Source organism: Falco punctatus, assembly GCF_963210335.1.
Source record: "Falco punctatus genome assembly, chromosome: 12".
NCBI classification, from domain to species: Eukaryota; Metazoa; Chordata; class Aves; order Falconiformes; family Falconidae; genus Falco; species Falco punctatus.
The window spans coordinates 1,086,400-1,109,033 of NC_137592.1; the positions used below are offsets into that span (position 1 = coordinate 1,086,400).

At 45.7% G+C, this 22,634-nt stretch overlaps 1 protein-coding gene across 1 annotated transcript in view; it reads right to left on the reverse strand.

Moving 5' to 3' along the window:
* Positions 1-22,634, reverse strand: part of RIN2 (Ras and Rab interactor 2) — a 271,784-nt gene that overhangs the window by 138,731 nt on the left and 110,419 nt on the right. Inside the window, exons 5-6 of the mRNA XM_080408025.1 lie at positions 19,068-19,152; positions 17,043-17,146 (exon numbers count right to left, since the gene is read on the reverse strand). Coding sequence (XP_080264151.1) covers positions 17,043-17,146; positions 19,068-19,152 — 189 coding nt within the window. The remainder of the gene's footprint in view (positions 1-17,042; positions 17,147-19,067; positions 19,153-22,634) is intronic.

Consider the following 22,634-nt stretch of genomic DNA (forward strand, 5'->3'; position numbering starts at 1 on the left):
GTCTAGTTATAACTGTCCAGATCTTGAATGCCTAAGCTGTGCCATATAGTCTTGCAGCAACCAAGGACTCCATATAAATCTTAAAGCACTTAAACCACTTAAATTACAGTTTACCAGACTAAGGCAGAAAGGAAATCAGGGAAACCGTTTAGGCATGATCAAATTTGAGTTTTAAATCAGCAATACTGTAACCCAGTGGAGAGCTGGTCCTCTGGGAGCCGAGCATAAGGACGCAGCTGTAAAACGACTGTCCATCAGGTTATGCTTCCTCCATTTGAAGGAAGTATCCAAAATTCAAACCCCAGACAAGTGCCCATTAGCCCTCTCTTGACTACTATACCGGGGACTGAAAGGAAGAGCTCTTTAGACCAGGCTTAAATGAGAGCAACCCCCGATGAGTCCAACACAGATGAGGACCGATAGTGCATTCTCACCTGCATACCACAGCATCATTCCTATGGATAAAACAACCCATATTAGATATCTGGTTTTGCATTGGTAAACTTTTGCCCTGCAAACTCTTAGGTGTAACACTTACTACTCTGAAAGCTTATTTCCCTTTTTGAAGGGCTGGAGAGCAGAGAAATCAAGATTTTATCCGTTTCTGCTTGATTTCTGCAGTTCTTAACTCCTAAAGCAGCGGCCCCAGGCAGCACACACAACCTCCTCCAATATACACATGGGGATAAGCTACCTGGGAGAAAATCCCTGAAAATCAGACACTGGCAGCTGCTGCTTTTGCCACCTAAGTTTGATCAGGGCAGCCAGGGCCTCAGTAGCAATATACTCTGTGCCCCCTCCTAGGGCTTCACCAATATCCTCTGTAAAACTGACCCTTCTCTTCTGCTCTTCCATATTATTTCCCTCCCCTCAGCAGTGAGGAAGCTTTTCTCCCATCCACAGGAGACCTGGGGACAGAGGCTGTGCAGCTGGCTGTGCTACTCACCTGCTTTCCCCATTACAATGATGAGCCTGAGATGAAGGAGGTGACACAGAATGTGGGTGCTGCTACCTTGGTAAGGATGTTTGTACTCCTGCTGCTGCCAACAAAGGTGCAAGACAGTCCAGAGGGGTATGCGCCGCTGGATATCTTCTCTGCTCAATTTTCCATGGGAAGCATATCAAATGTTATTTAAGCACATCCACGTTATTCAGGGACCTTTTCCACTCTGAATTGCTCCAGGGCTTTTCCTCCTCTCATGGCCCATTCTTTGCTTGACATTCTTGGGCTGAACAATCAGCTACAAACACTGCCTGGAAATGCTAGGCTTTGGAAGCAATCTTCCTAGTCTTGTTTCTCTATCATCTAGAGGTCTAGATTTTCAGGTATTAAGAGCTAATAACTTAGTTAGTTATGTGGAGAGGCAGAAATGCTTGGGCAAGGGTGTCAAAAGATTAAAGCCAACCACTGCAGTGATTAGCCTTAAGAGTCTACAGAGATCAACAGAGATGCGCCAATAGTGAATCCACCGCTCAGTGCCTCACAGCTGGAAACATCTCCTTCCCAGCTGCTGTGCACACTGTGTTGTTGACTCCTTATGTGTAGTTTGGATCATTGATGTTAGATCTTGACAGAGAGACTGCCATTCAGCAGAAAGCACTTTCAGGCAAAGATGAATGTTTCTCATGAGTTTTAAAGGGAAGTGGTAGACCGTCTATAATTCATTGGACATAGTTTTAATACAAACATGTCTCTTACCTTACTGCACCAGAAGCAAATGTTCTTACTGACTGACCACGGTGGCTATTTTGGATAGGCTATCTTGTGCAGCTCTGGGGTCCAAGGGTGCTTCCAAATCAATCACCAGTCTGGAATCTTACTCCACACATTTTTAAAGAGGCTGTACTGAAGGCCGCAAAGCTCTTTTCTAGAGAAGCGTCTTTATCTTCTAATGGTCAGCTACAGCCTGAAAGGTGACTGTAAACTGAGACAGCTTTACCTGGCAATGCTGCAAGACAGGTTGAGAAAACAAGCAGCAAACACAAGCCCCTTTTCCCTGCTGCTGTTCTTCTGCCTCCTCAGAGATGGGAAGCCAAGGGAACACGTACCACTGCCAAGCTCTGCTGGGATGGGGACGAGGGGAGCAGGCAGGCAACTGAGTGGTTTCAGTCACAGCGGATACTGCTCCCTCAAGTCTTCATTCAATACGTTTAAATTCCCATTAAGAGTTTGTCAGAAGGCATCCAGAAGCAGAGAATCTGGGTCAGTCTTCATGCTGCCCCTCTTTATGTGGACTGTGCAGAAGCAATCAGGGAAGCCTTTACGCCACCCTCACAGGCTGTGATCTGTTTTTTGAATGCTCTCTGTGCTGACTGACAAAACTCTTGCTCACTGTGATACCTTGCAGGCACCCTGAAACACCACAACCAGCCGGCAGTGCACTGCATAAGCCTCTTCAATCTGCTGCAGCAAGACACGCAGTGTGAACCTCCTTGCGCACTACTCCTGGTTTGCAGGAGCTACCCTCAGAGCCCTTGGTGGCCCTTAAAGCCTGCTGGGGTCCCCTCCAGAAAGTGTTGTTTTCCTGACACTACTGCTCAGCAAATCCTTGACACAACTCCAAATCAGCCCTGTGATAATATGATAGGATCTCACGTCAAGTTAAATGACTAACTGTTGGCCAATGTTACAGTAAGTAGTGAACTCAGGTGGAGATCGGGGACAGATTTTCAGGGAAATCGGACTGGCTGTAATTTGTAGTTAATACATGTCTTATGCATTTGGAATCATACAAAACCAAAAAGGTCCTCTACCTTAGGTACCAGTCTCATCCTGAAGAGGATGGGAAGATGAAACCCAGCAGCGCTTTACTTTCTTGTGATTTGCAGAATTCAGCCCGCAGCAAAGAATTGGTTTTTACGCACCAAAACCAAGCACTGCTGCAACCCACTGAAGAGAGGCAGGTCACAGCAGAGCCTATCAGCTGAAGTATCTGAGCCACAGCTGAAGAGAACTAGGAAAGGAGAAGCTTCAGGGCACATACTTATTTTGCTGTTCACCCATCCAGGCACAACACATACATAGTTCCAGAATGTGGTAGGTATAGTGCTTAGTATTGTGAGGATCCCAGTCCCTCCTCCATCCAAAGATGAAGCAAGTAACAACCAAATCAGCATTCATTTAAAGAGAGCCTGTGGGGCTCACTCTGCCTTATCATCACTTTAGTGGGTTGAGAATTTCAGTAAGACATTTACCTACAGTCCACTGTGAAATCTTCACTTATCGATGAGTTTCATTGCCATTGACTGCATTGGTAATAACAGTGATATTAGTTGAGGTTTACTTTTACTTGCTCTGCAGGAATATAAATGGCAGATGCCTTAGCAATAAACATCATTATGGGATCTTAATGACCTTATGCAAATCCAACCAACCATCCTGAAGTCACAGCTGCTCAGCCAAGCCAAGCAGAAAATTAAAATATCTTCCATTAAATGACTGAGACATTTTCTCCACCAGGTACTTGGGAGAGAGGGCGACGACCTGATTGGACACAGCAAAACCTGCCTACAAGGATGGATCCTTGTATGCCAGACATTTATGTTAAAGATAGAACTGTGCTTCATTTTCAAAACTAAAGTTATGAGCAGTTTTTCATCTGTGTCCGTGCTGGGTAGAAATAAGAAAAAAATCGACTTCATGCTCAGGCAGAATTTAATAGGTTCCACTGCCTTTTGTTCAATTAAACACAGTGTAAGGTTCATTCAAATCTGAAAAGTCACAGCAGGTACATGAACAAGACAGAAACAAAGGGATTCTTACAGTTCCTACAAATGGTGGCACTTAAAAATCATGGAGCTTTTCTGGAATACCATCAAACCTCTGGGGAAGTTCCTTGAAGCCCTACGTCATTACAAAGACCAGCACCAACTAGCCAGGGCTGCTGTCCACCACAGAGGTGGTCCCTCTATCACATGGACAGAGCTCTGTCATCTCCCTGGGCACACACATCTCACAGGGGGTGAGCACCTGCAGTGCCCAAGCTCCCTCACCACACAAGCCACCAAGCTTCCTCCAGGGCAAGCATGGGACCGTGATATGCCACAGCTCACTCCTGGTCCCACTTCTTAGGCCCTGCGTGTGTCTGCATGTGGATATACGTGCAGTTGCTGAATTGCTCCCACATGTTGGGCAATAGTAGGCAAGTCTCTGAGCTTTGGAAGCTGGTCCAGGCCTAGAGCCGGTAGCTGATCTTGGGGTCAGCTCATGCTTCCAGGCACCACTTGTGAGCGGGTTGCGAGCCAGATGAATCACTGGGCTGGTGGCCACAGCAGACCGCTCTGGACCGTCCACACTTTGAGGGACCCTCTCCCATCCCATGGCCAACGCACTGAGCTGAAACACCCCTTGCAGACAGCAGCCCAAACCAGAGAACTTAAAAAGACTCCTCCTGCCCAGCCAGTACCTGGAGGCCTCATTTTCACCAGCACCATTCCCACAGTGAAACAAGGCATTGTACGTGAGCTATGGGCTAGATATCCCATATCCAGGGCTTGGTATGGTTTAGAGGGTGGTGAGCTCCTGGGGGCACTTTGACCCACTCCATAATTCAGATGCAGAATCAGCAAAGCCAAGAGAATCCTTCTCAGAGGCTAACATTGGTCCTCAAACATTGGAGGTTTCCAGCCCTCACCAGTGGGACATTTTCCCTTCTGTCTCAATTGCATCTTCCTGGCTGCAGCCTCCACCTATGCCCCAAGTCTACAAGGAGATTTCTGGCCACATCCTTCCACACTATTGGCCTTTTGGGGATACTCTTCCAAGCATCTCACACCTTCTCTGAGGTCATTTCATCTCAACCAAATCTCCCTCACCTGCTTCGTAAAAAGTCCCACGAACCAGGGTCACAATCCTTTCTGTCACTGAAGATGACAAATGCTGTTGGAAGGGATGGCAGTGTTTCTGTGACTCCAGAGGCAGTCTCTTGAGAATGGGCTGCAGGCAGGGTGAAAGCACATTCTCCCTGTCGCAAGGCAGCCTGCAGCACCCGGCAGCATTTGGCTGCCATGAAATACAGCAAAGCGAGAGCTAAAGGTAAAGTCTGTGATTCAGAGGCTACAGACTTTGTGCTGTTGGAAAGGTCGTGACCAAACAGAAGGTGGGAAATAGCAACTGCATGTTTAATATTCTGCACACACTTTCTCTTTCTTTTGCTGTTAAGTGTATCAGTCCTATAGCAACTGCAATGAAGACAGAAGGCAGGAAGGAATTTCTTAAGGTAATTACTCCCATCTTCCAGCAGTCAATCAGAAGCTAATAATCATTAGCTGCAAATCAAATACAGCAAAGATCACCAGGTACACTTTTCCCCCTTGCTGCTCCTCTAGTGGTCATCTCTCAGACTCGGACATGTACCTTTGAGTCAATCATGCTGATTCCCACTTTATGGTCCCTGGAGGTAACAAAAACATCAGTGAGAGCAAGGTCCAAACACCTCAGGATGTTTTGCAGGGAGCTGGGGCCAGAGAGCTGCAGAGGCATGAGAAACTGCAGCGAAGGGAAAGCTCTCCACACTGGCTGGAGCAGCCGCCCGCTCCAGCTGGGACAGCTCCGCTGTGCAGGTCAAGGATAGGTGAGGCTGGCTGCCACAATGCCAGGCAAATGCATGAGGGACTCTCTCATGACAGCATGGCAGGGGTCCCTGATCCCATGTCCCCTCCTAGCATGCTGAACCACTCTGTGACAGCTGAAATTGTAGACAGGTTCCTGCATAGAAAGTCACTGTCACCTGGGCAGCCTTCCTGGAAAGCTGGCAGGCAGCTGACATCAGCCAAAGGGTCCTGTGCTGGGACTAACAGCACAGTAGGATATCCTGGACTGAATGCTAGGGAGCGGATGCTCCCTTCTGTACCCCACAGTGATGCCACCCTGCTGCTGAGATGCTGAAATCACAGCTGTCCCAATATCCCAGGACACTGAGTGTCCAGGTCAGTCCCCTGACCATAATCTTTACTGACTACCTCCCGGCAAAGACACCAGAGTCCTGCAATGTAGCATCCAGGCTTACCTGCAGCTTTGACCAATACTAAACACCCCTCCCAAGCACAGGTCAGGCCAAAAAAAAATCCAGGCCTTAAAATACATGCCTCTGTAAGCCAGTAATTGTGGAGCAGCTCTGAAATGGACTCACTGGGAGGAAAGCTTCCTTCCAATTACCAGCCACCTAATTTTACCACTGGTTTGGCATTCTCTGCAGAGTTCAACCGTCACTCCAGCTCCTGGTTTGTACATTGTGGACCAACTCAATTGATTCTCATTATTTCCCCAAGAATATTTGCTTTTTTAAGCATCTCTTGATATTTTCATTACTGTGGCAGCAATCCGTCTCTGTGACATTCTCAGAATGGAAACCAGTGGACACTCGCCAAACCTCAGGACAAAGCCAAAAATATTTCCCTGCTCAATTGGTACTCATAATCACCCATGACTTACGCAGATCAGCGTGTCTTTTCAGCTCAGCCTCCTGCAGAGCCAAGGCAGCAGGACCCTGAAGACCTGCATTGGTAAATGACTCCTGCACCACAGGAGATTCTGTGCAGGATTTGCAGCAGAATTCAAGGACAACTGTAGACACGGTACAGGAAGGCCTGCACAGGGTAAACATTTCCCAGTCTCCTCAGACTTGTCAGTCCTTGCCAGATATAAGAAGAGATTTTGTGACTTCCCTGCTTTTACACTACTGATGATGTAAGAAAAAAATCCTACCAATGGTAAGTCCACGGTATTGATCTGTGTACAAATTCTGACAGAAAAAACTTGACCTCAAATGTTGATGGTGTTTAGTGGCAATTAGGAACTAGTCTTGTTTTGATGCTGATAGGAATCCATTTTCAGCTCTGCTGATTGCCTCCCCTATTTGTATCCTATTATTGAATGTAGCTCTGTGAAAAAGGTTTTGAAATGCTAATATAACCAAACCACAGCAACTTCTATGATGGCCAGACCAATTCTGGATCACTCACCATCCAGACAGAAATCCTGGCACCCGATCTGCCCATTACACCAGTCCCCATCACAACTTCCTGAAGCAAAAGAGAGTCTTCTATACTGTCATGTTGTCCATGGGCCTGAGAGGAGCTTCCTATAAACACCTCACCAATGCCAAACCCTTCCTGGGCCCACACAGCTCATAAATCGCTCGTTACAACTTAAGCAACTGGCTTGCTGCATGCACGTCACTGGTCTGTCATGGTTTCCTTGTGCTTTCCTGTCTGCCTGCCTGGTCCCTCCTGCTGTCTCTGATCACCACCTTTCAGGCTCAAGGGCTACGTTCTGGCTCTGTATTTGCATAACGCACAATAACGTGGAGTTTTAATCCACGGCTGAGAGAGACTGCTAGGTGCTGTAACAACAGCAACAAGGACCTTGGGGGGGTGGGGTGTCTGTGTTATAAATCATCAGGAGGTCCAATCTTACTGATCTCACTGTACAGTTTCTGGTTCAACTTAGATGCCAGGCTCCAGAAACCATGAAGTCTCAGTATGAATGCCCCACCAGACAGAAAATATGCAATCAGCACTCCTTCAAGGTAACCATTTATTGGCCGCTTTGCTAAGCTGGTGCTCAGCACAGGAACATGCTGCTGGCCTAGTTCTGGGAAATAAAGTTACTTCGGGAATAACAAAATGCTTGTACAGCTTGTCAGACCCCTCTGAAAGGAGAACAAAAGGGGTATGGTGTAACAGGTACCTCTGACAGAGCTTATTCACCATGCACAGGTTGATGCTATGTAGCAGTGTCGTGGGGACAAGGCATGACACTCACAGAGAGCAGGACAAAGTCCTTCAGTGTATTCCGGTTAACAGACTGCGTAGTTAACACCAACCATGTTTGCTCACACCAGGGTTACAAACTTGCTGTAAATCCACGGATCTGTGATTCCAAATAACACCAACACTTGTGTTAAAGGGGTAGTGGGAGAGGAATCTAATTTGCTTCAGCAATCAGAGTCGCTCTGTTGCCTGCCAGTGCCAAACACCCCAGCAGGAAAATCTCAGGGAAAAGCAGCACCCTGCTGCTCTTACAGTGGGTGAACATCCTCCTCGATTGCGCTGATAAAACACAGAGAAGGATGCAAGAGACAGAGGAGCCTGCTGAGCTGCCTGCCCAGAGAGCAGCAGGGAAGGAAGCTGGAGCAGCAGGTACCTTCTGCTGCTGGCCCTTCAGCTGGGAGCACCCTCTTTATTCCAGGGGCGTGCAAGGACTTTACTGGAGTAAACTAGAGTTTACTACAGAAAGGCTGCAGCCTCTCAACTTTAAGGACCCTTGGGCAACATCTCTATATTAACTGATGCCTCTCGGCACTGAAACTCCACTGACATCTTTCTGCCCTCTCTGCAGTCTGCGCTGCTTGCTGATCACCTGACTTTCCGTAGGACAGCGGGAATGCTGCTCACAGCACCCTCCCTCTGTTCTTCCGATACTTAGTGTTTCACATACACATGGCCATGCCAGCTGCTCTATGTTCCCACCAGGACCACAGCCTTGACTTCTGGGACAAATTCTGTCTTCAGTTGAAGTCTCAGTGCTGGATCCTTGTATGGCTTATTACCCTGTCCCTTTCATGCTTTCAAGTCTGCAACACTCTTCTATCAGTGAAAGAGCAGGCCCACAGTCACTATAAAATGCTGTCAGCATAAAACCACATCATGCCCTGGAGTAGAAGAGCAGCATATAGTCCAACAGTTGCCATTAGGTTCTCCTTAAACTACTTATCCACAGTTTTACATTTTCCATTGATGGTCACAGACCAAGAAAGAAAAAAACCCAAAATCAACATTCCAACTCTCTCCTCCCAAAACTCCTCCACAATCCAGGAGAAGGGGAAATAAAAAAAAAAAAAAAAAAAAAAAAAAGCTCACAAATGCAATCATAAAACCAAGGGTCAGTAACGACTCCAGTCTGAGTTGTCAGTGAAATTAAAGCTTAAAAGATTAAGACGCATGCAAGCTAACTGTATGACAGAACTAGGTTAAAAAAAAAAGATAACAAAAGTCTCAGTCTCTTCAATAAACAATGTTCTACCTGGTTATTAAATCTGTTCAGTCTCCTCATCTCAGCTCTTCACTATTTGTAACACCTATTTATATGGTATATTTTCACACCGAGATAAAACTGAGTGCATGTCGGTTCATGATTCTGAGAGGCATCCCCAGCTTACACAAGGTTTTACTGTGCCTTGGACAGAGGAGAGCCTTCTGAATTTAGTTTATTTCCTCAAGTAAGAGAACACCACTGGAGAAGGAGGAGGCAGGTCAGACAGTCAATGTAGTCCTTTTTTACTCCAGTGTTATGGAGGGATGACACCTGGCCACCAGCTAGACCCCTTGACAGAGGAAACAGCTGGAAGAGCCTCTAAAAAAACCAATAATATCTCTGGCAAAACCCAGCATGCATGGTCCCCTGCTACATGCAGAGTAGCCTGCCTTGCTCTGGGGAAAGGTGAAATAGAGAAACCAGAACTCAATTGAAAAACACAGCAGTTAAATGATTGTTAACGAATCAGGCTATGCAGGTTGAAAATTAGTTTGACGCTGGAGTGACTTGCAGCTCATAGCTATACTGCTTTCACCTAGGCACTTTTCACTAACCTATTCTCATCCTTCATCCTCTTCTGCAACACTGCAAAAGGCTGCAGTTTAGTGCAGGATGAGGACAGCGGAGGACTGGATGACATGCTGAGAAAGCAGCAAAAAAGAGAAGAATCTGGACAGGGGAATTTTCAAAATTGAACAAACTCTGCTTGTGCTGGCTTGAATGAGAGCTGAATTAAGCAAGCATTGACTGCTACCAAGAATCCCAAATCTTTTACACCAAGGACGATGAGAGGGCAGTGGAAGGAGGGGAGGAGAATTTGTGAAGCACAAACATGAGAGTGAGAGAATACAGTACAGAGTGACTGAGGCTTGGAGAGGACCCTAGGTACGGTCAGTCTCCCCATACACAGTTGGTTTGCAATCATGGAAAAAGCCTAATACAATCCATCACAACACAGACGACAGACTCCATGCCTGTATCTCTTGCCTGCTATCTAGTATGCATCCCTGTGAAATGCTGCTGAACTTATGTTAGAAGGGCTGCACCTGCTACCATTTCATATCTTGCAGCATTATTCTCTTACTTTCTCATACTCTTCCTTTGCCACTAGAAAGCGAAGCAGATACAGCAGCTAAATAATCAATGTTTGGGTTATGTGACTTAGCTGTACAATTGTAAGAACATGCATTAGTGTTACAGGTGCACAGACAGCTGAGGAAACGGCTACAGACACATCCAACTTGCACTACATCAGCATTTCGGGAATAAAGACAGTTCTTAATATATTTCCATATACTAAAACGATCTACGACTTGAAAATAGCACCTACTGCCTGGATGAAATAAGGCAAGTCTTCCTCAGTGTACGTGTGCAGGCTAAGACATCGGCACATTATTGCAACAGGGTGTGAGAAGAAAGAAGGAAAAACTTCTAAGGCTTGCTGCCATGGCCAAGTGGGCTGCACTCAGCCATCCATGAGCATAAACTTTCTCTTTCTCTGTGACTGCAAAACATGTCAGAGGTTGAGCTGCTCAGCTTCCAGAGGCCCAGCTTAAAATATTTTCAAGAGACCTGATTTCCAGAGTGTGGACGCTAGTTTAGAAAACTTAGCCTTTGCAGGCAGTTTTGGTTTGGCTATCAAAAATGCAGACAACCTGCACTGATTGTCAGTTTTTGAAAAATGGTCCTCTCGTGCCAAGAATAAAGACCACAAGAGATTTCATTCCTCCTACCAGCGAGAAGAAACAGAAATAAAATATATATATATAAAAAAATAATAATCCCTCCAGTCCAGAATCTGAATCCTCACTGGTGGTCCACCAAGTGTCATCAACACTAACTGGAAGAGAAAAGCAAGCCAATTTCAGGCTACTGAAACACATTTCTAATTTCAGTAGCAAACCACGGCAGAAATATTTTTTTATATAATCTAGAAACACCTTAGTTTTGAAATTATTAAGAAACCCACTGACTCTTAAGGGTCTGATGGGTAGAGGTGTCTCTGACTTACAGTGGATTTGAAACTTTTTCAGATTTTCACCACTTTAAAAACAAACACGGGAGACAAGGGGTTTATAATATTTAACACTAACAGAAATGTCTTTATGGCTGTTTAAAGCAATTTTGCTTGCTTGCATTTGTCCTTCACTAGAGTTTGTAACACACACAACTTCAGCTCTGGGCTGGTGCACGACAGCCACATAGCTGCACTTCCCAATCTGTTGACATTATTCAAACCAACCCATTTTCCAACCTAACAATGTCCTTTCTGGCTGAGCCACAAAAGAAAAAGGAGCACAATGATACATTAAAGCTAATTTTAATCGACATCAGTTGGTTTTTAGCATGAGAGCAGCTCTTCAGGAGCACTACAACACTACCACAGTTATTTGGAAACCCTAATGTGAGGTGTAACAGCAGACAGCACAAACGAGTTGTGTGGCTTTTAGACACCCATCCTGCGACCAGCTCAGTCTGCAGAAATGAGTTTGGTTGCAACTGCTTGCAGAACTGGGGCTCCAGCTATCAAGGTGATAAATTCCTTAAAATTTAAAAATTAAATACATAAATAAATGAAGTGGAAGCTTTTCTAATGACTGCCTTGCTTGAGGGCTTCTGGCAGCCTACTCCCAAGCTACTTCAGACTGACCGCTAAGCATTAAGCACTTTTTCCCTTCACGCAGCTCCAGCCCCCTGCAGCATTTTCCCACGTGAGCCAGGACAAGAGACGGACCGGGCTCAGCCAGCTGCGGACCAGCCAACCCTGAGTGGGTGCCTGCAAGCAAGATGGCCAAGACCTCCGCAGCTCCTAACACCGACTTCCAGCATGCTCCGAGCACGTATGGGGAACCCCTTGACTCTGAAGACAGAGGTGACAAGCTCCACAGCAGCATTCTGAGTCAAGACACAGCGTAGCCTAAGGCCTGCTGGGTGTTTGGAGCAAGGAGAGCTCACGGGCATCGGGGGCTTCCCATTTTGGACTTGCCGTGCTGGGTAAGGGAGTTGTGCTATAGGCCTTTTAATGACTTCAGAGATGCGTCCAGAAAGAAGCCTCTCACGGTGGTTGCATCTCTACAGGGATTACAGAGCAGGGATGGTGGGGTCCTTTAGCTGTGGGCAGATGTGTCACAAGCGCTCCAGCATAAACTGCCCATGTGGTACACCAAGTCTGCAGCTTGTGGAAGAGATGAAAACAGTGGAAAATGTGATTGCCCTGGCTTTAAAGCAGGCTCCTGTATCTCCTTGGCACCTGGACAAAGTCAGCCAGGAGGAGTCCGGTCAAGGAGCCACAGAACAGAGGAGCGGGGAGAGGAGAAGGAATCTGGACCACTGTGGGACTGGGGAAAAGGTGGATGCTTGAGACGGCCATGGGGTAGGTCCACCATCCAGGGGGAAAATCTGTCTGGAGAAAGCTTTTTCTCTCCAGCCTCAAGAAATGGGGAGTGCGGGGTGGGCTGGGAGGCAGATCGAATGGAAAGAAACCTGGAGCATCTGGGTGCTTAGAAGGAACATCATCACACTAGCCAAAGCAAGCACTACATGTTAGGAGGTGAAGTAAAGTCACTTGTTTAATTCAGGTCAAGAACAGTCCCAGGGATGAAACCAGGGCTCGTGATGACAGAAGTACTTTGTGTCCCCCACTTGCAGAAGGTGGAACGTGAGCTGAGACCCAGGAGAAGAACAGGGGCTCGTTTGGCTAAAGCAGCTGAATGCTCGCAAGGAGAGCCAGGCTATACGGGCATTAAGATGGCCCCTTAATCCAAGGCCAGCCCAGCAAGGAAACCCTTGTGCAATGCTAAGGTGGAGCAGCCAGAAGAGCACCTGCAGCCAGAGGGAGCTGCCCTCTGAACAAAGAGCGTGCCACAGGATGCTATATGTTCAGGGAAAAACACAGGTCTGTGCCAGCTCTAATTGGCCCCTAAAATGACAAGTTATTCCTTTGTATTTAATCTCTCTGTTCTTTGTTTCCCCATCTTTAAAACATCCCTTCATCTCACAGAGATTTTGGGAAAATTAATTAATTGTTCTTCAACTGCTCAGATACAATAGCGATGAAATCGGCAGAAGTTCAAGAGGAAATTAATAATTCTGCCTCTGGAAGAAGGCTTGAATAAAGTCTGGTAAATAAGACAGAAGGGCACACACTGAACAATGAAGAGAAAACAAAATAATGAATAGCTGCTCATTAAAGTGAGCAAAGTCCATTCTGCGCACTGAGGGAGGCAGAGACTCTGTGGAGAAACCAGCATGGGATCCTGTAATTAAAGACTGTATAATAATGCTTACATGCCAGGGGGGCAAATTAGGGTTGCACAAGGAACCTTAACACTGCTATTTTCTAACTTTTCAGGGTTTGACTTTCAGCCTTAACAATGCTCTTTTAACACAGTTTTCAGGTGTGCAGTGTCATATAGAGGTGTGGGCATCATACTTTCCTCCTCGGGTCCCAGCAGTGGGATGTCTGTTCTGATTTATTCTGAGAAGTGCACACTTACAAGCCATTAAAGGCTTAGAAAAACAATCAGTCAGTGTTCAAGTAAATGCGTACCAGCTTTTTGGGACTGTGGGTTTTGTTTCTTTTTTTAAACAAGGTGCACGTAGCCAAACCCAGTATTTTCTTAAGCCAAAGAATAATACATCCAACACAGCACATACATACTACAACCAAATAGAAAAATAAAACATATCCTGGAGAGCGCTGGTCAGTATTTTGTAATTCAACCTTTTGCCAGTCAAAAAAACCCCAACAACCAAACAACAACAACAAAAAATTTTCTCACGACACTGAACAGTTCTGCAAAAATAGAGCGCTCACGGAAATGCTGCAGAAGTCTCCTGGCAGGTTTCAGTTCTGGGTTTCCCAGCCCACAGCCAATACAGCACTCCACCACCAGGCAGCAGCCCCATAACATCCAGCACAGGGACATTTCCCTCCCCAGCTCTGAGCTGAGCACCCCAGGAAGGTCTGAAGCAGCCCTGCCACAGACTTATGGCTTACAGGGTGCTGCTGTCTGTGCTGCTCTCCACCCGCCACCTGGACTGCCGGTATCTCCCAGCAACTGAACAGCAGCTCGCGCTGTTGGGTTCTGACCAGCTAATGGGACCCCAATGTGCTACCACATCTGCTGCTGCAAACTGCCCTCATCAACACATAAAAGTTCCCACTAGAACACCACTGCTACTGCTGGCAGGTGTTAGAGGAAAGCAAGGGTGAGATTACCTCCGCCCCCTCTGCAATTCCCCTTGTGGAAATCAGCAGTGTGATCGCCTTGAAACTGCCACTCCCCTGTGAAAGGCATCCCACGTGTAAGACGGGGAACAAAGCGTCAATCCCTCTTGCCCACCCTGGCAATTTGCAGCAGCCACCTCCCAACAGCAGAACATGTAATGATGGGTTTTGATGAACACAAAGGCCACGTCAGCATCATTGGGTCCACAGGCGTGGGCTTAATTTTTGGCTTCTCTCCTCGCACCTGACAAATCTGAAAGTCTCCCAGTCTCAAATCGAGATGCCTGAACAGCACTTTGCAGGTCAGGATTCCCAGAAAATAAGTCTGTTCCCTAAGCAGTCTGGGACGAGGCTCAGAAGACAGCAAAGTTTGTCTGGTAAATCCCTACTCATTGACTCACTGCTCTCATCTGAAAATCAGAGGACTCCAGCTGCTGACTCCTCAGGTCTGAGCTCAGAAAAGAAAATCCAGCTCTAACCAAACCCAGCTAGAGCACAGCGAGCAGCTTAGACTGATCGCCTGCCTCCAGGCTCACCTGGCCCATTACAAGGCAACTCAAAACTGAGATCCAGGTCCCCGGCACAATTTAAATCCGAGTGCCAACCAAATTTAGCACCTACATTAGTACATCAACAGATACACTATTGATAATAAAACCAAGTTCCTATTAATACTAATGCAAAACAAAAAGATGAATCACATCAGTACAAGGAATACTTTTTTGAGTGATTGAGAGTGGGAAAAAAGGAAAAGCACTGACCAAACCAGAGTTTTATCTAAAATATTGGAATTATTTAAATTGAGGTTTCTCATATGCTCACTTAAATCATGATTCTACACAGTGACATCAAGGATTGCAGTTCTCACTCACCCTCTGTGGGTTAAACTGACCCAAAGAGAGGTTAAGTGACTTGACAAAACCACACACAAATCAGAATCAGGGAAAACAAAGTTGGGACAAATCAGTTGAAATCTCAACTCCTGGCTTCAAAGAGACTTGTAGACCACGTGCTGGGATGACTTACAGCAGCCCTTCCCTGGTTTGAACTTCTGAAAGCTACCACACTACCACACCTGGAAGGCTGAAGGAATATATGAGAGCATTTTGGCTGTGTTATATCCTTCAGAAACAAACATCTCCCACCAGTAAATGGTCTCTCAAGAAGACTGACATTCTCCGTCAACCCCTGAATCCTAGCAAGCCTTTTCCACTGAAAGCTGTGATTTGTAGATACTTCTTAGCCGGTGTGAGGCATACAATCAATACTGTGGGGAGCAAAAATCAGAAGAATTAGCTCCTCTGCTGTCCTGCTAAACAGTTAATCATCTTCATTTGATTGAAAAAAGCAACCTGAGCAAAAAGTCCTATTGATTACATGAGAACACCTCTGGGGAACACAGCTTCATGCTCCGGGAAAGTTTTGGTCATTAAAAATTGGCCTGAATCAATTGGGCTTTCATAGTAAGAGTTATGGTAGAACCACTAACATACTGAGCAGCACGCTGTAGCTTCCAGCTTCACGTTCCCATGCAAATTAAGGGAGCTTAGGTGGCTAAAAATTACTTCTGTGGACCTTTTCTGAAGCCTCCCCATAATGAATATGTTCACTTTCATCCTGAAAAAGTTCATTGCTAACAAAACAAAATTGGATTACAAACTTTCCCAGGAAAGCCCAATTTCTCAGCATGCTTTCTCATACTGACCAAGTTATTGCAAGCCCCTTCTCCTAAGTTCTTCTTCTGGAGCTAATTAACCTATCGCCCTGTATCGATAATGTTACCCTACTTTCTAGTCTTTACAAATAAGTCTGCACAGTAACATTTCAAAGAACATGTTATGAGACTGTAAAAATACCAGGCATGTTGGCAAGTGCTAAGGTGAATGCAGATTCAGATATTTAATTATACAGTCAATCATGTCTGCAATTGAGACAGCAGCTCAGATCTCACAACTTAATTACTTTAATTTCAGATAAATAGCTTGTGTTGTTGTAAGAAGTTTGACATGCTAGGAAACAGTCGGAAATTATACTAGGAATGGATAGCCTTACTGCTAGTGAGGAAAAAAGATGGAGCATCCTTGGAGGTATTCAAAACCAGTCTGGATGTGGCCCTGAGCAACCTGATCTGACTTCAAAATCAGCCCTGCTTTGAGCTATAGGGGGTTGAGGTGGTGAGGGCTTTGGATCAGAGACCCCCAGAGGTCCGTTCCCACATAAACCATTCTGCGATTGTGGACATAAAAAAATGAGATGAACTACAGGCAAAGACTGTACCTTTCTCATACAGCTTCCTAAGTCAAGCCAGACACCAAAAATGTTGTGCCCGCTTAGCACACATATCCAAAACTATCTTGCACAAAGGCAGCATCTTTTGTGATGCTCCAGAAGCGTCATCATTCTTTCAGTGGCATCTTGTGTAGCTCACCAAAGCGCATTTTTAAGAGCCAGTAGCACAGACATTTCCTGGCTCCTTTGGTCTAAAAGAACCAGAGACAAACGTCACAACGCATTTTTTAATAGCTACCCAGAGGAGGTGTTAAATAACCAATTTTTATTCCTTTGATTACCCACATATCTTGGGCAGCTTAAAACACCTGAGTTGACGTTTGCTGTTTTGCTTTTCGTTTCAAAAATGCAAGAGGAATAGCGTAAGGTTCTATTATAAAGAACAAAGCCAGAAAAATTTGTGGCGAGGTTGTGAACCTGGTAGCTGATTTCACAGTACAGCCAAGGATGAAGCAAGAATGGGTAGGAATCATTAAATGCTCTTACCTGTCCTGCAAAAAGCCCACACACACCAATAATACAGAGAATGTTAAATACAGCCGAGCCTACGATGGTTCCAACACCTACGTCTCCTTTTGTGATAAAAACACCTGAAAAACAAGTTCAAGGCAAGCTGTAAATTGGAAAGAGCAGAATTTTTCCACAAAAATTGCAGAACTCACACCCCATTAATGAATCTAAAGGCATGTACCAGTGCTGCTGCTTTTTCCCATATTTAATAGGCAACTTGCAGAGAAAGGTACTCAGGTGCATAAAGATGGGGGACCTGGATAGATCACCTAATGAAAACCAAATTCTTTAGATGTGTCTAAGTTACCAACCTCCTGGTCTTGTGATCCAATGTTATGGCAATACAAATAATAAAAGACAGTAAGCCCCTTGGGAACAGCTGGTCAGACACAAATCTGCAGGAAACTATCTCGCATAAGACATCCCCCCACACGTCCTTTGCTCCTCCCTATATCCCCCATCCCTACCAGCCTCAATAGGCAAGTAGGAACTGGAGCCAATTCAGAGCTGCCAGGCCACTAGCTACTTGTACACTGAATTGTGCCTCTCAGGATGAGTTATGGGGCGATGTTACAAGCTCCTTTGAACGCTCTTCTGTCAAATTTGGTTAAAACTGGCCAGTGAGGTTAATGAATTGACAGATACATGCATCGTGGTACTGTACAAAATTATTTCCTTAGGAAGTAAGCCTAAAAATAACACTCCATCTCCTGTCAGCTGTCTGTCTGCCTAAATTCACCACTTGCTTTTAAAGCTCCAACAGTATTTTACCAGCCAGTGTAGTTTAGACATTTTTTTCCCCACTTTATCCTTTTCTCAGAAATCTGTTACACAGAAGCAGTTACCTGCCAAGTGACACTCAGTATCCGGTGGATTACAACACAGCAAGATTATGATCTGACCATTAGGGCTTCTCTAAACCACCTGAAGGACTCTGGTTTTATTTTTGCTCTGCTACTGCACTACTCTGAATTGGAATATAACCCCAAATTGGTCCAATTTAAATTCCTACATTTTAAGGCTTTGCCTGCATAATCAGACCTCTCTGCAGAGTATGCAGCTTTGTGTGAATTAATTTGTGCTCTGCATCTGATAGCTGTGACTGAAATAGAAGTATTTTCTAGAGAAAGTATCTAAGCTAAGAATAATTCTCCTCAGTGACAGAGAGCCTCCCTTAACCTCCCAACTGCTGCTCTAATGGTCACCTACCAATAGATGTGATGAGGAAAACTGCAAGAACACTTCCCCTTGTACCACACAGCATACGTACAGCATCATTTTAGAACAGCTGACTGCAGTCTCCTCTTAGCTAAAGGCTGCTTAATGACCACAGGAGTTTCCCAGGTTTCACATACTTGAGGACTGCCAAATCCTTTAATCACACCTCTCATAAGCAGAGTTGCTTTGGTCGGGTGATGCTTTGACCAATTTGTTGCTGTGAGACAGCATTTCAAATCCTCTTCTTCCCACTCTGGCTCTCCTCCCCACTCTGGCTTTCCCAGAGGGAGGTACTGTTGGAAGGCTAACCAGAGTGGAGGTGATGGCAAAGAACCTGCAGCTGAGGACACAAAAGAGCTTGTCTGGGTACCAGCCCAGGAGGCTGGAGGTGCATCCTTTCATGCTGCATCCTGGAGAAGATGCGGCAGAGTGTAGGAGGGTGGACAGGAGGGGAGAAGGCTGCACGTGCAGAGCTCAGCGCCGGGCGGTTTGGCTGTACTACAGCAAGGCAGATTAACGGACAGCTCAAGTGAACTGCTTGCTGGCCCTAGTTTGACAGGGTCAGATCAAACCACTTCCAAGGTGGCCCTGCTGTGGGATAATGGGACTTTTTCACAGCCGCTTCATCTAGCAAGGATTCCCCTAAAACCAGCCCCATGTATGCCCACAAGGGAAGGGCCAGGTATGGTAATGAACACTACAGATGCTGAGCAATCCCATTTCAACTCTGAAAAATAGCCAGAGAAATGTGCAAGTTTCAAGAAGCAGCAGCAGGTTAGTTACCTATGACAGATGTAAACAACTCAGGAGCAGAGCTTCCCGCTGCCATGAAAGTTGCCCCAGCCACATCTTCGCTAAGATGCAAGCGCTGCAGAAAAACACATCAGAGTCATTGGTTACAACAGTGAGAGGCTGAAGGAATTCAAATAAAAACAATAAGCTGTCTGTCAGGAGCAGGAAACTGCCAATATGCATCAAATTTAATGTTAATGAAGTTTAAGGGAAGAAGTCATCACAGGCATTGGCTACTTAGGTTAGCATCTCCTTGTAGAGAGGGCGGGTTGGGCTGTGCTACCCTTCACAGAGGAGAGAAAGGGCAGTGAGAGAGAAAAGGACACCAGCAAGGCAGCCTCACTAGTCACGGCCCTTTGCCTCCTCCATGACCCCCCAACAATACGCAACTTATCCACTTTGGCCCATAAAGGGTAGGGCTGGAGCTCAGGCTTGGTTCACCCCCACCCACCTTCACTGCTATCATGTCAGCCTTGGACATTGAATTTCTCCTCACCTTCTTTCACCTGGATCACCACTGAAGATACTTACCTCCTACAGCCTTCCCCAAGCAGTGACCGAGGACTATCTAAAGCAGGGCGTTCTGGAAGGGAAAGGACCTGCTGCTCTACAAAAACTTCATCGGCATATGCTATTTCCAAAAATTTACTTGGTTAATTACTTGCTTTATATTTTCTGCATTCCCACTGCTCCATCTGCACAAGACGCTGTTCAGCAAGCACGACAAGCCTGTTAAAGACCACATGCCTCGCTGGCACCTTCCACAGCTTAATGAGTAGCTAAAAAAAGCCACCCCGCACCATACGGCCATAAACTGCCGAGCTGTTACTACACAAAGCTGGTGTGCTCGCACACGTGCGAGTCAGTGGCTCCGCTGCAGCAGCAGCAGAGGGTGGCGAGGATGGTTCCCTGCAGAAGCGGCAGCGCGGATGGTTCCCTGCAGAACCGGCAGCGCGGATGGTTCCCTGCAGAAGCGGCAGCGGAGGGCGGTGCACCCAGGCTGGCAGGACGGAGGAATCCTGCCTCTGCCCCCTGCAGCAGCACAGGGCTTCTCTGCCCCTTGAACACTACCAAAGCACATCTGCACAGAGACGAGGTCACAGAAATCCTCTCACCAACCTTATCTGGACTGAAGATCCCACAAAGGATATTCTAGGCCCGTAAGAGAAGGTAACTCCATCCACTGACTGTGCACCTGCAGCGAAAGCTTTGGTATGTACATCATGGGGACAAAGAAAAAGGAAGAGGTGTGCCCTCGCTGGGAAATGCTTTTTAAGCAGGAGGCCATAGCACCACTGCACTTCTATAAAAGCTCATGAAACCTGATTAAACACAGCTTTATGGAAAAATTACTTTAAATAGGATTGAAACTATTGTAAAAGTTCATAGGGCCAGAAGTAGATCCCCAAAGGCCCGTTTCTTCTGCAGGATTCTCTACGGAAATACAGAGACAGTCATCCTACAATAATCAGTCTGCAACTCCATGGTTCTTTTGAATGAAAAGATGGTCAGCCAAGGAAACCAGCTGTGCTGACTTTCTGTGGGGAGGGCTTAATTTAAAGCTATAGTAGGTTCCCTCGAGGACAGTTCCTTGACAATTTATTGCAATGTATGTGATGATTAAGTTAACACAATAGAGCATAACATACAGCACACTATGTCAGAGGCCAAAATGTATTCTCTGGCGTCTGCAGACAAATGTTTGCAATTGACGTGTGACACGAGTTGTGCCACATAAACACCCTGTAACACCCATAAAGGAGAGTAGCTGGGCAAATGCAAGAACAAGCTGGTTTAGAAAACAAATGAAAGTCAGGGCTTTGTTAAGTACATCCGAACTAAGATAAACATGAATGTCTACCATAGCAAGTGTTTTGGAACAAATTCTCATCTCAACACACACTTGGGAGCGCAAATGCTTCCTTGCTTTAACTCAGCAGCCACTTCCAAACCAGATGAAGCTAAGCCAGAAAAAGGGCACTTATTTTAGAATTACGCATCTAAACTGTGAGCAACTGTAGAATAATTGTTGCTTGATCTCCAAGACCAAAAAAGCCTTCAGACAGGAGGTTTGAATTCTTTTGTGCTGGATAGGACAGTAGGTGGTATTTGGATTACTGATGGTCAACAGCAAGTCATTACCATTTTAGGGTTGTTTGCCTGCCGCATGCATTGCATGTACTGCCACATCCAGTACAACCTCTGAGATGTGAGTTTCTGCAGAGGACTCTCTCCTCCTTCCCTCTCTCTTATTTTTTGTGAGTTAACAAACAAGTGAACACCCCAGACAACATCACAGGTCTTATTTCATCAGGTGATGGAGGACTCAGGTGGTCTTCTCCCTCACAAAGCAGCCCTGGCTGTCCAAGTCAGCCTGCTCATTTCACAGGGTCTTTATGTGACGAGTGCATCAGTTGGTGTGGGCAATGGTGGTAGCATCTGATATCATGGGGCAGCAGTAAAACACTCCCTTTCCTAGAAAAATAGGCAAGAGTGCATACTACCAAAGGCTGCAGAAGCCTTTATGAAGTGACCTGAGCCTTTACCCACACATTCTTGAGTACTAACATCAAGGACAAACCCTGAAAAGCTGAATGTTTTGAAGACAAGCCATTCTGGACTCGTAAAATCAAGTTTAGTGGGATCAAGAAACAGGAACGTGTATTTCTTTTGCTATCATGTGGTAACAGAACTGCTTAATTACACATAAAATACATAAATAAAAGGACCTGAATGCCCCCAAAGGTCACCTATGGGGTGAGAAAAACCTTTTTGGGGAGAGAATCAAGTAGGAGCAATAGCAATAGTAAAATTCTGATCCATTTGTCTGACTAATTTTGATAATTTCTAATGACACAGTATCTTTCTTCTGACAGTAACTTAATTCCAGAAAGCAAGATTTAGTGTTCTATCACTAAGTTTTCTTTTTCACGAAAAACTGAATAAAACTTGTTATTATCACCTTCTTTTATTGGTGTTGTTAAGTGGTTCAGAACTGTTAAAGTGCATGAGGAGTTGTTACATACCATTGAGAAGAATACAAATAACTAAAAAGCAAAGATCTGGTCAAGTGAAAATAGCTTTCTAGGATCCAGGGGATTGTAAATATAATGTTAAAGTCACATGGGGAGGGTGTTTGCTTTTTAGACATCAGATGCCTGTAAAAATCCAGACACATCTGAGAATTTGTCAGAACACATGGCACCGTAATTCTGATTCTTGTATCTCTATAACCAACCTTCCAGGGCAGGTGGAGAGATGCACAGATCCTGCACCTATAGAATGCTAATGACAGCCTAAGAGGGACTTCTCCAGTCTGAGAGCCTCTCATTTACAAGAACTATGTTTACCACCAGTACAGCCAGAAACCATTAACACTGTGCACAGTGTTCCCTACCATGATTTGTAAGTACAGTTGAAGACCAGCCTTTCCACTGACCAGTGCAGGAAACAGAGGTGTGGAGAAGTGACAGAGCTTGTCCAGGGTCGCTGAGGGAGTCCACAGCAGCGCTGTAACAGGAGGTAGTGCTCCAAAGCCCAGATCAGACCTCTTTGCCA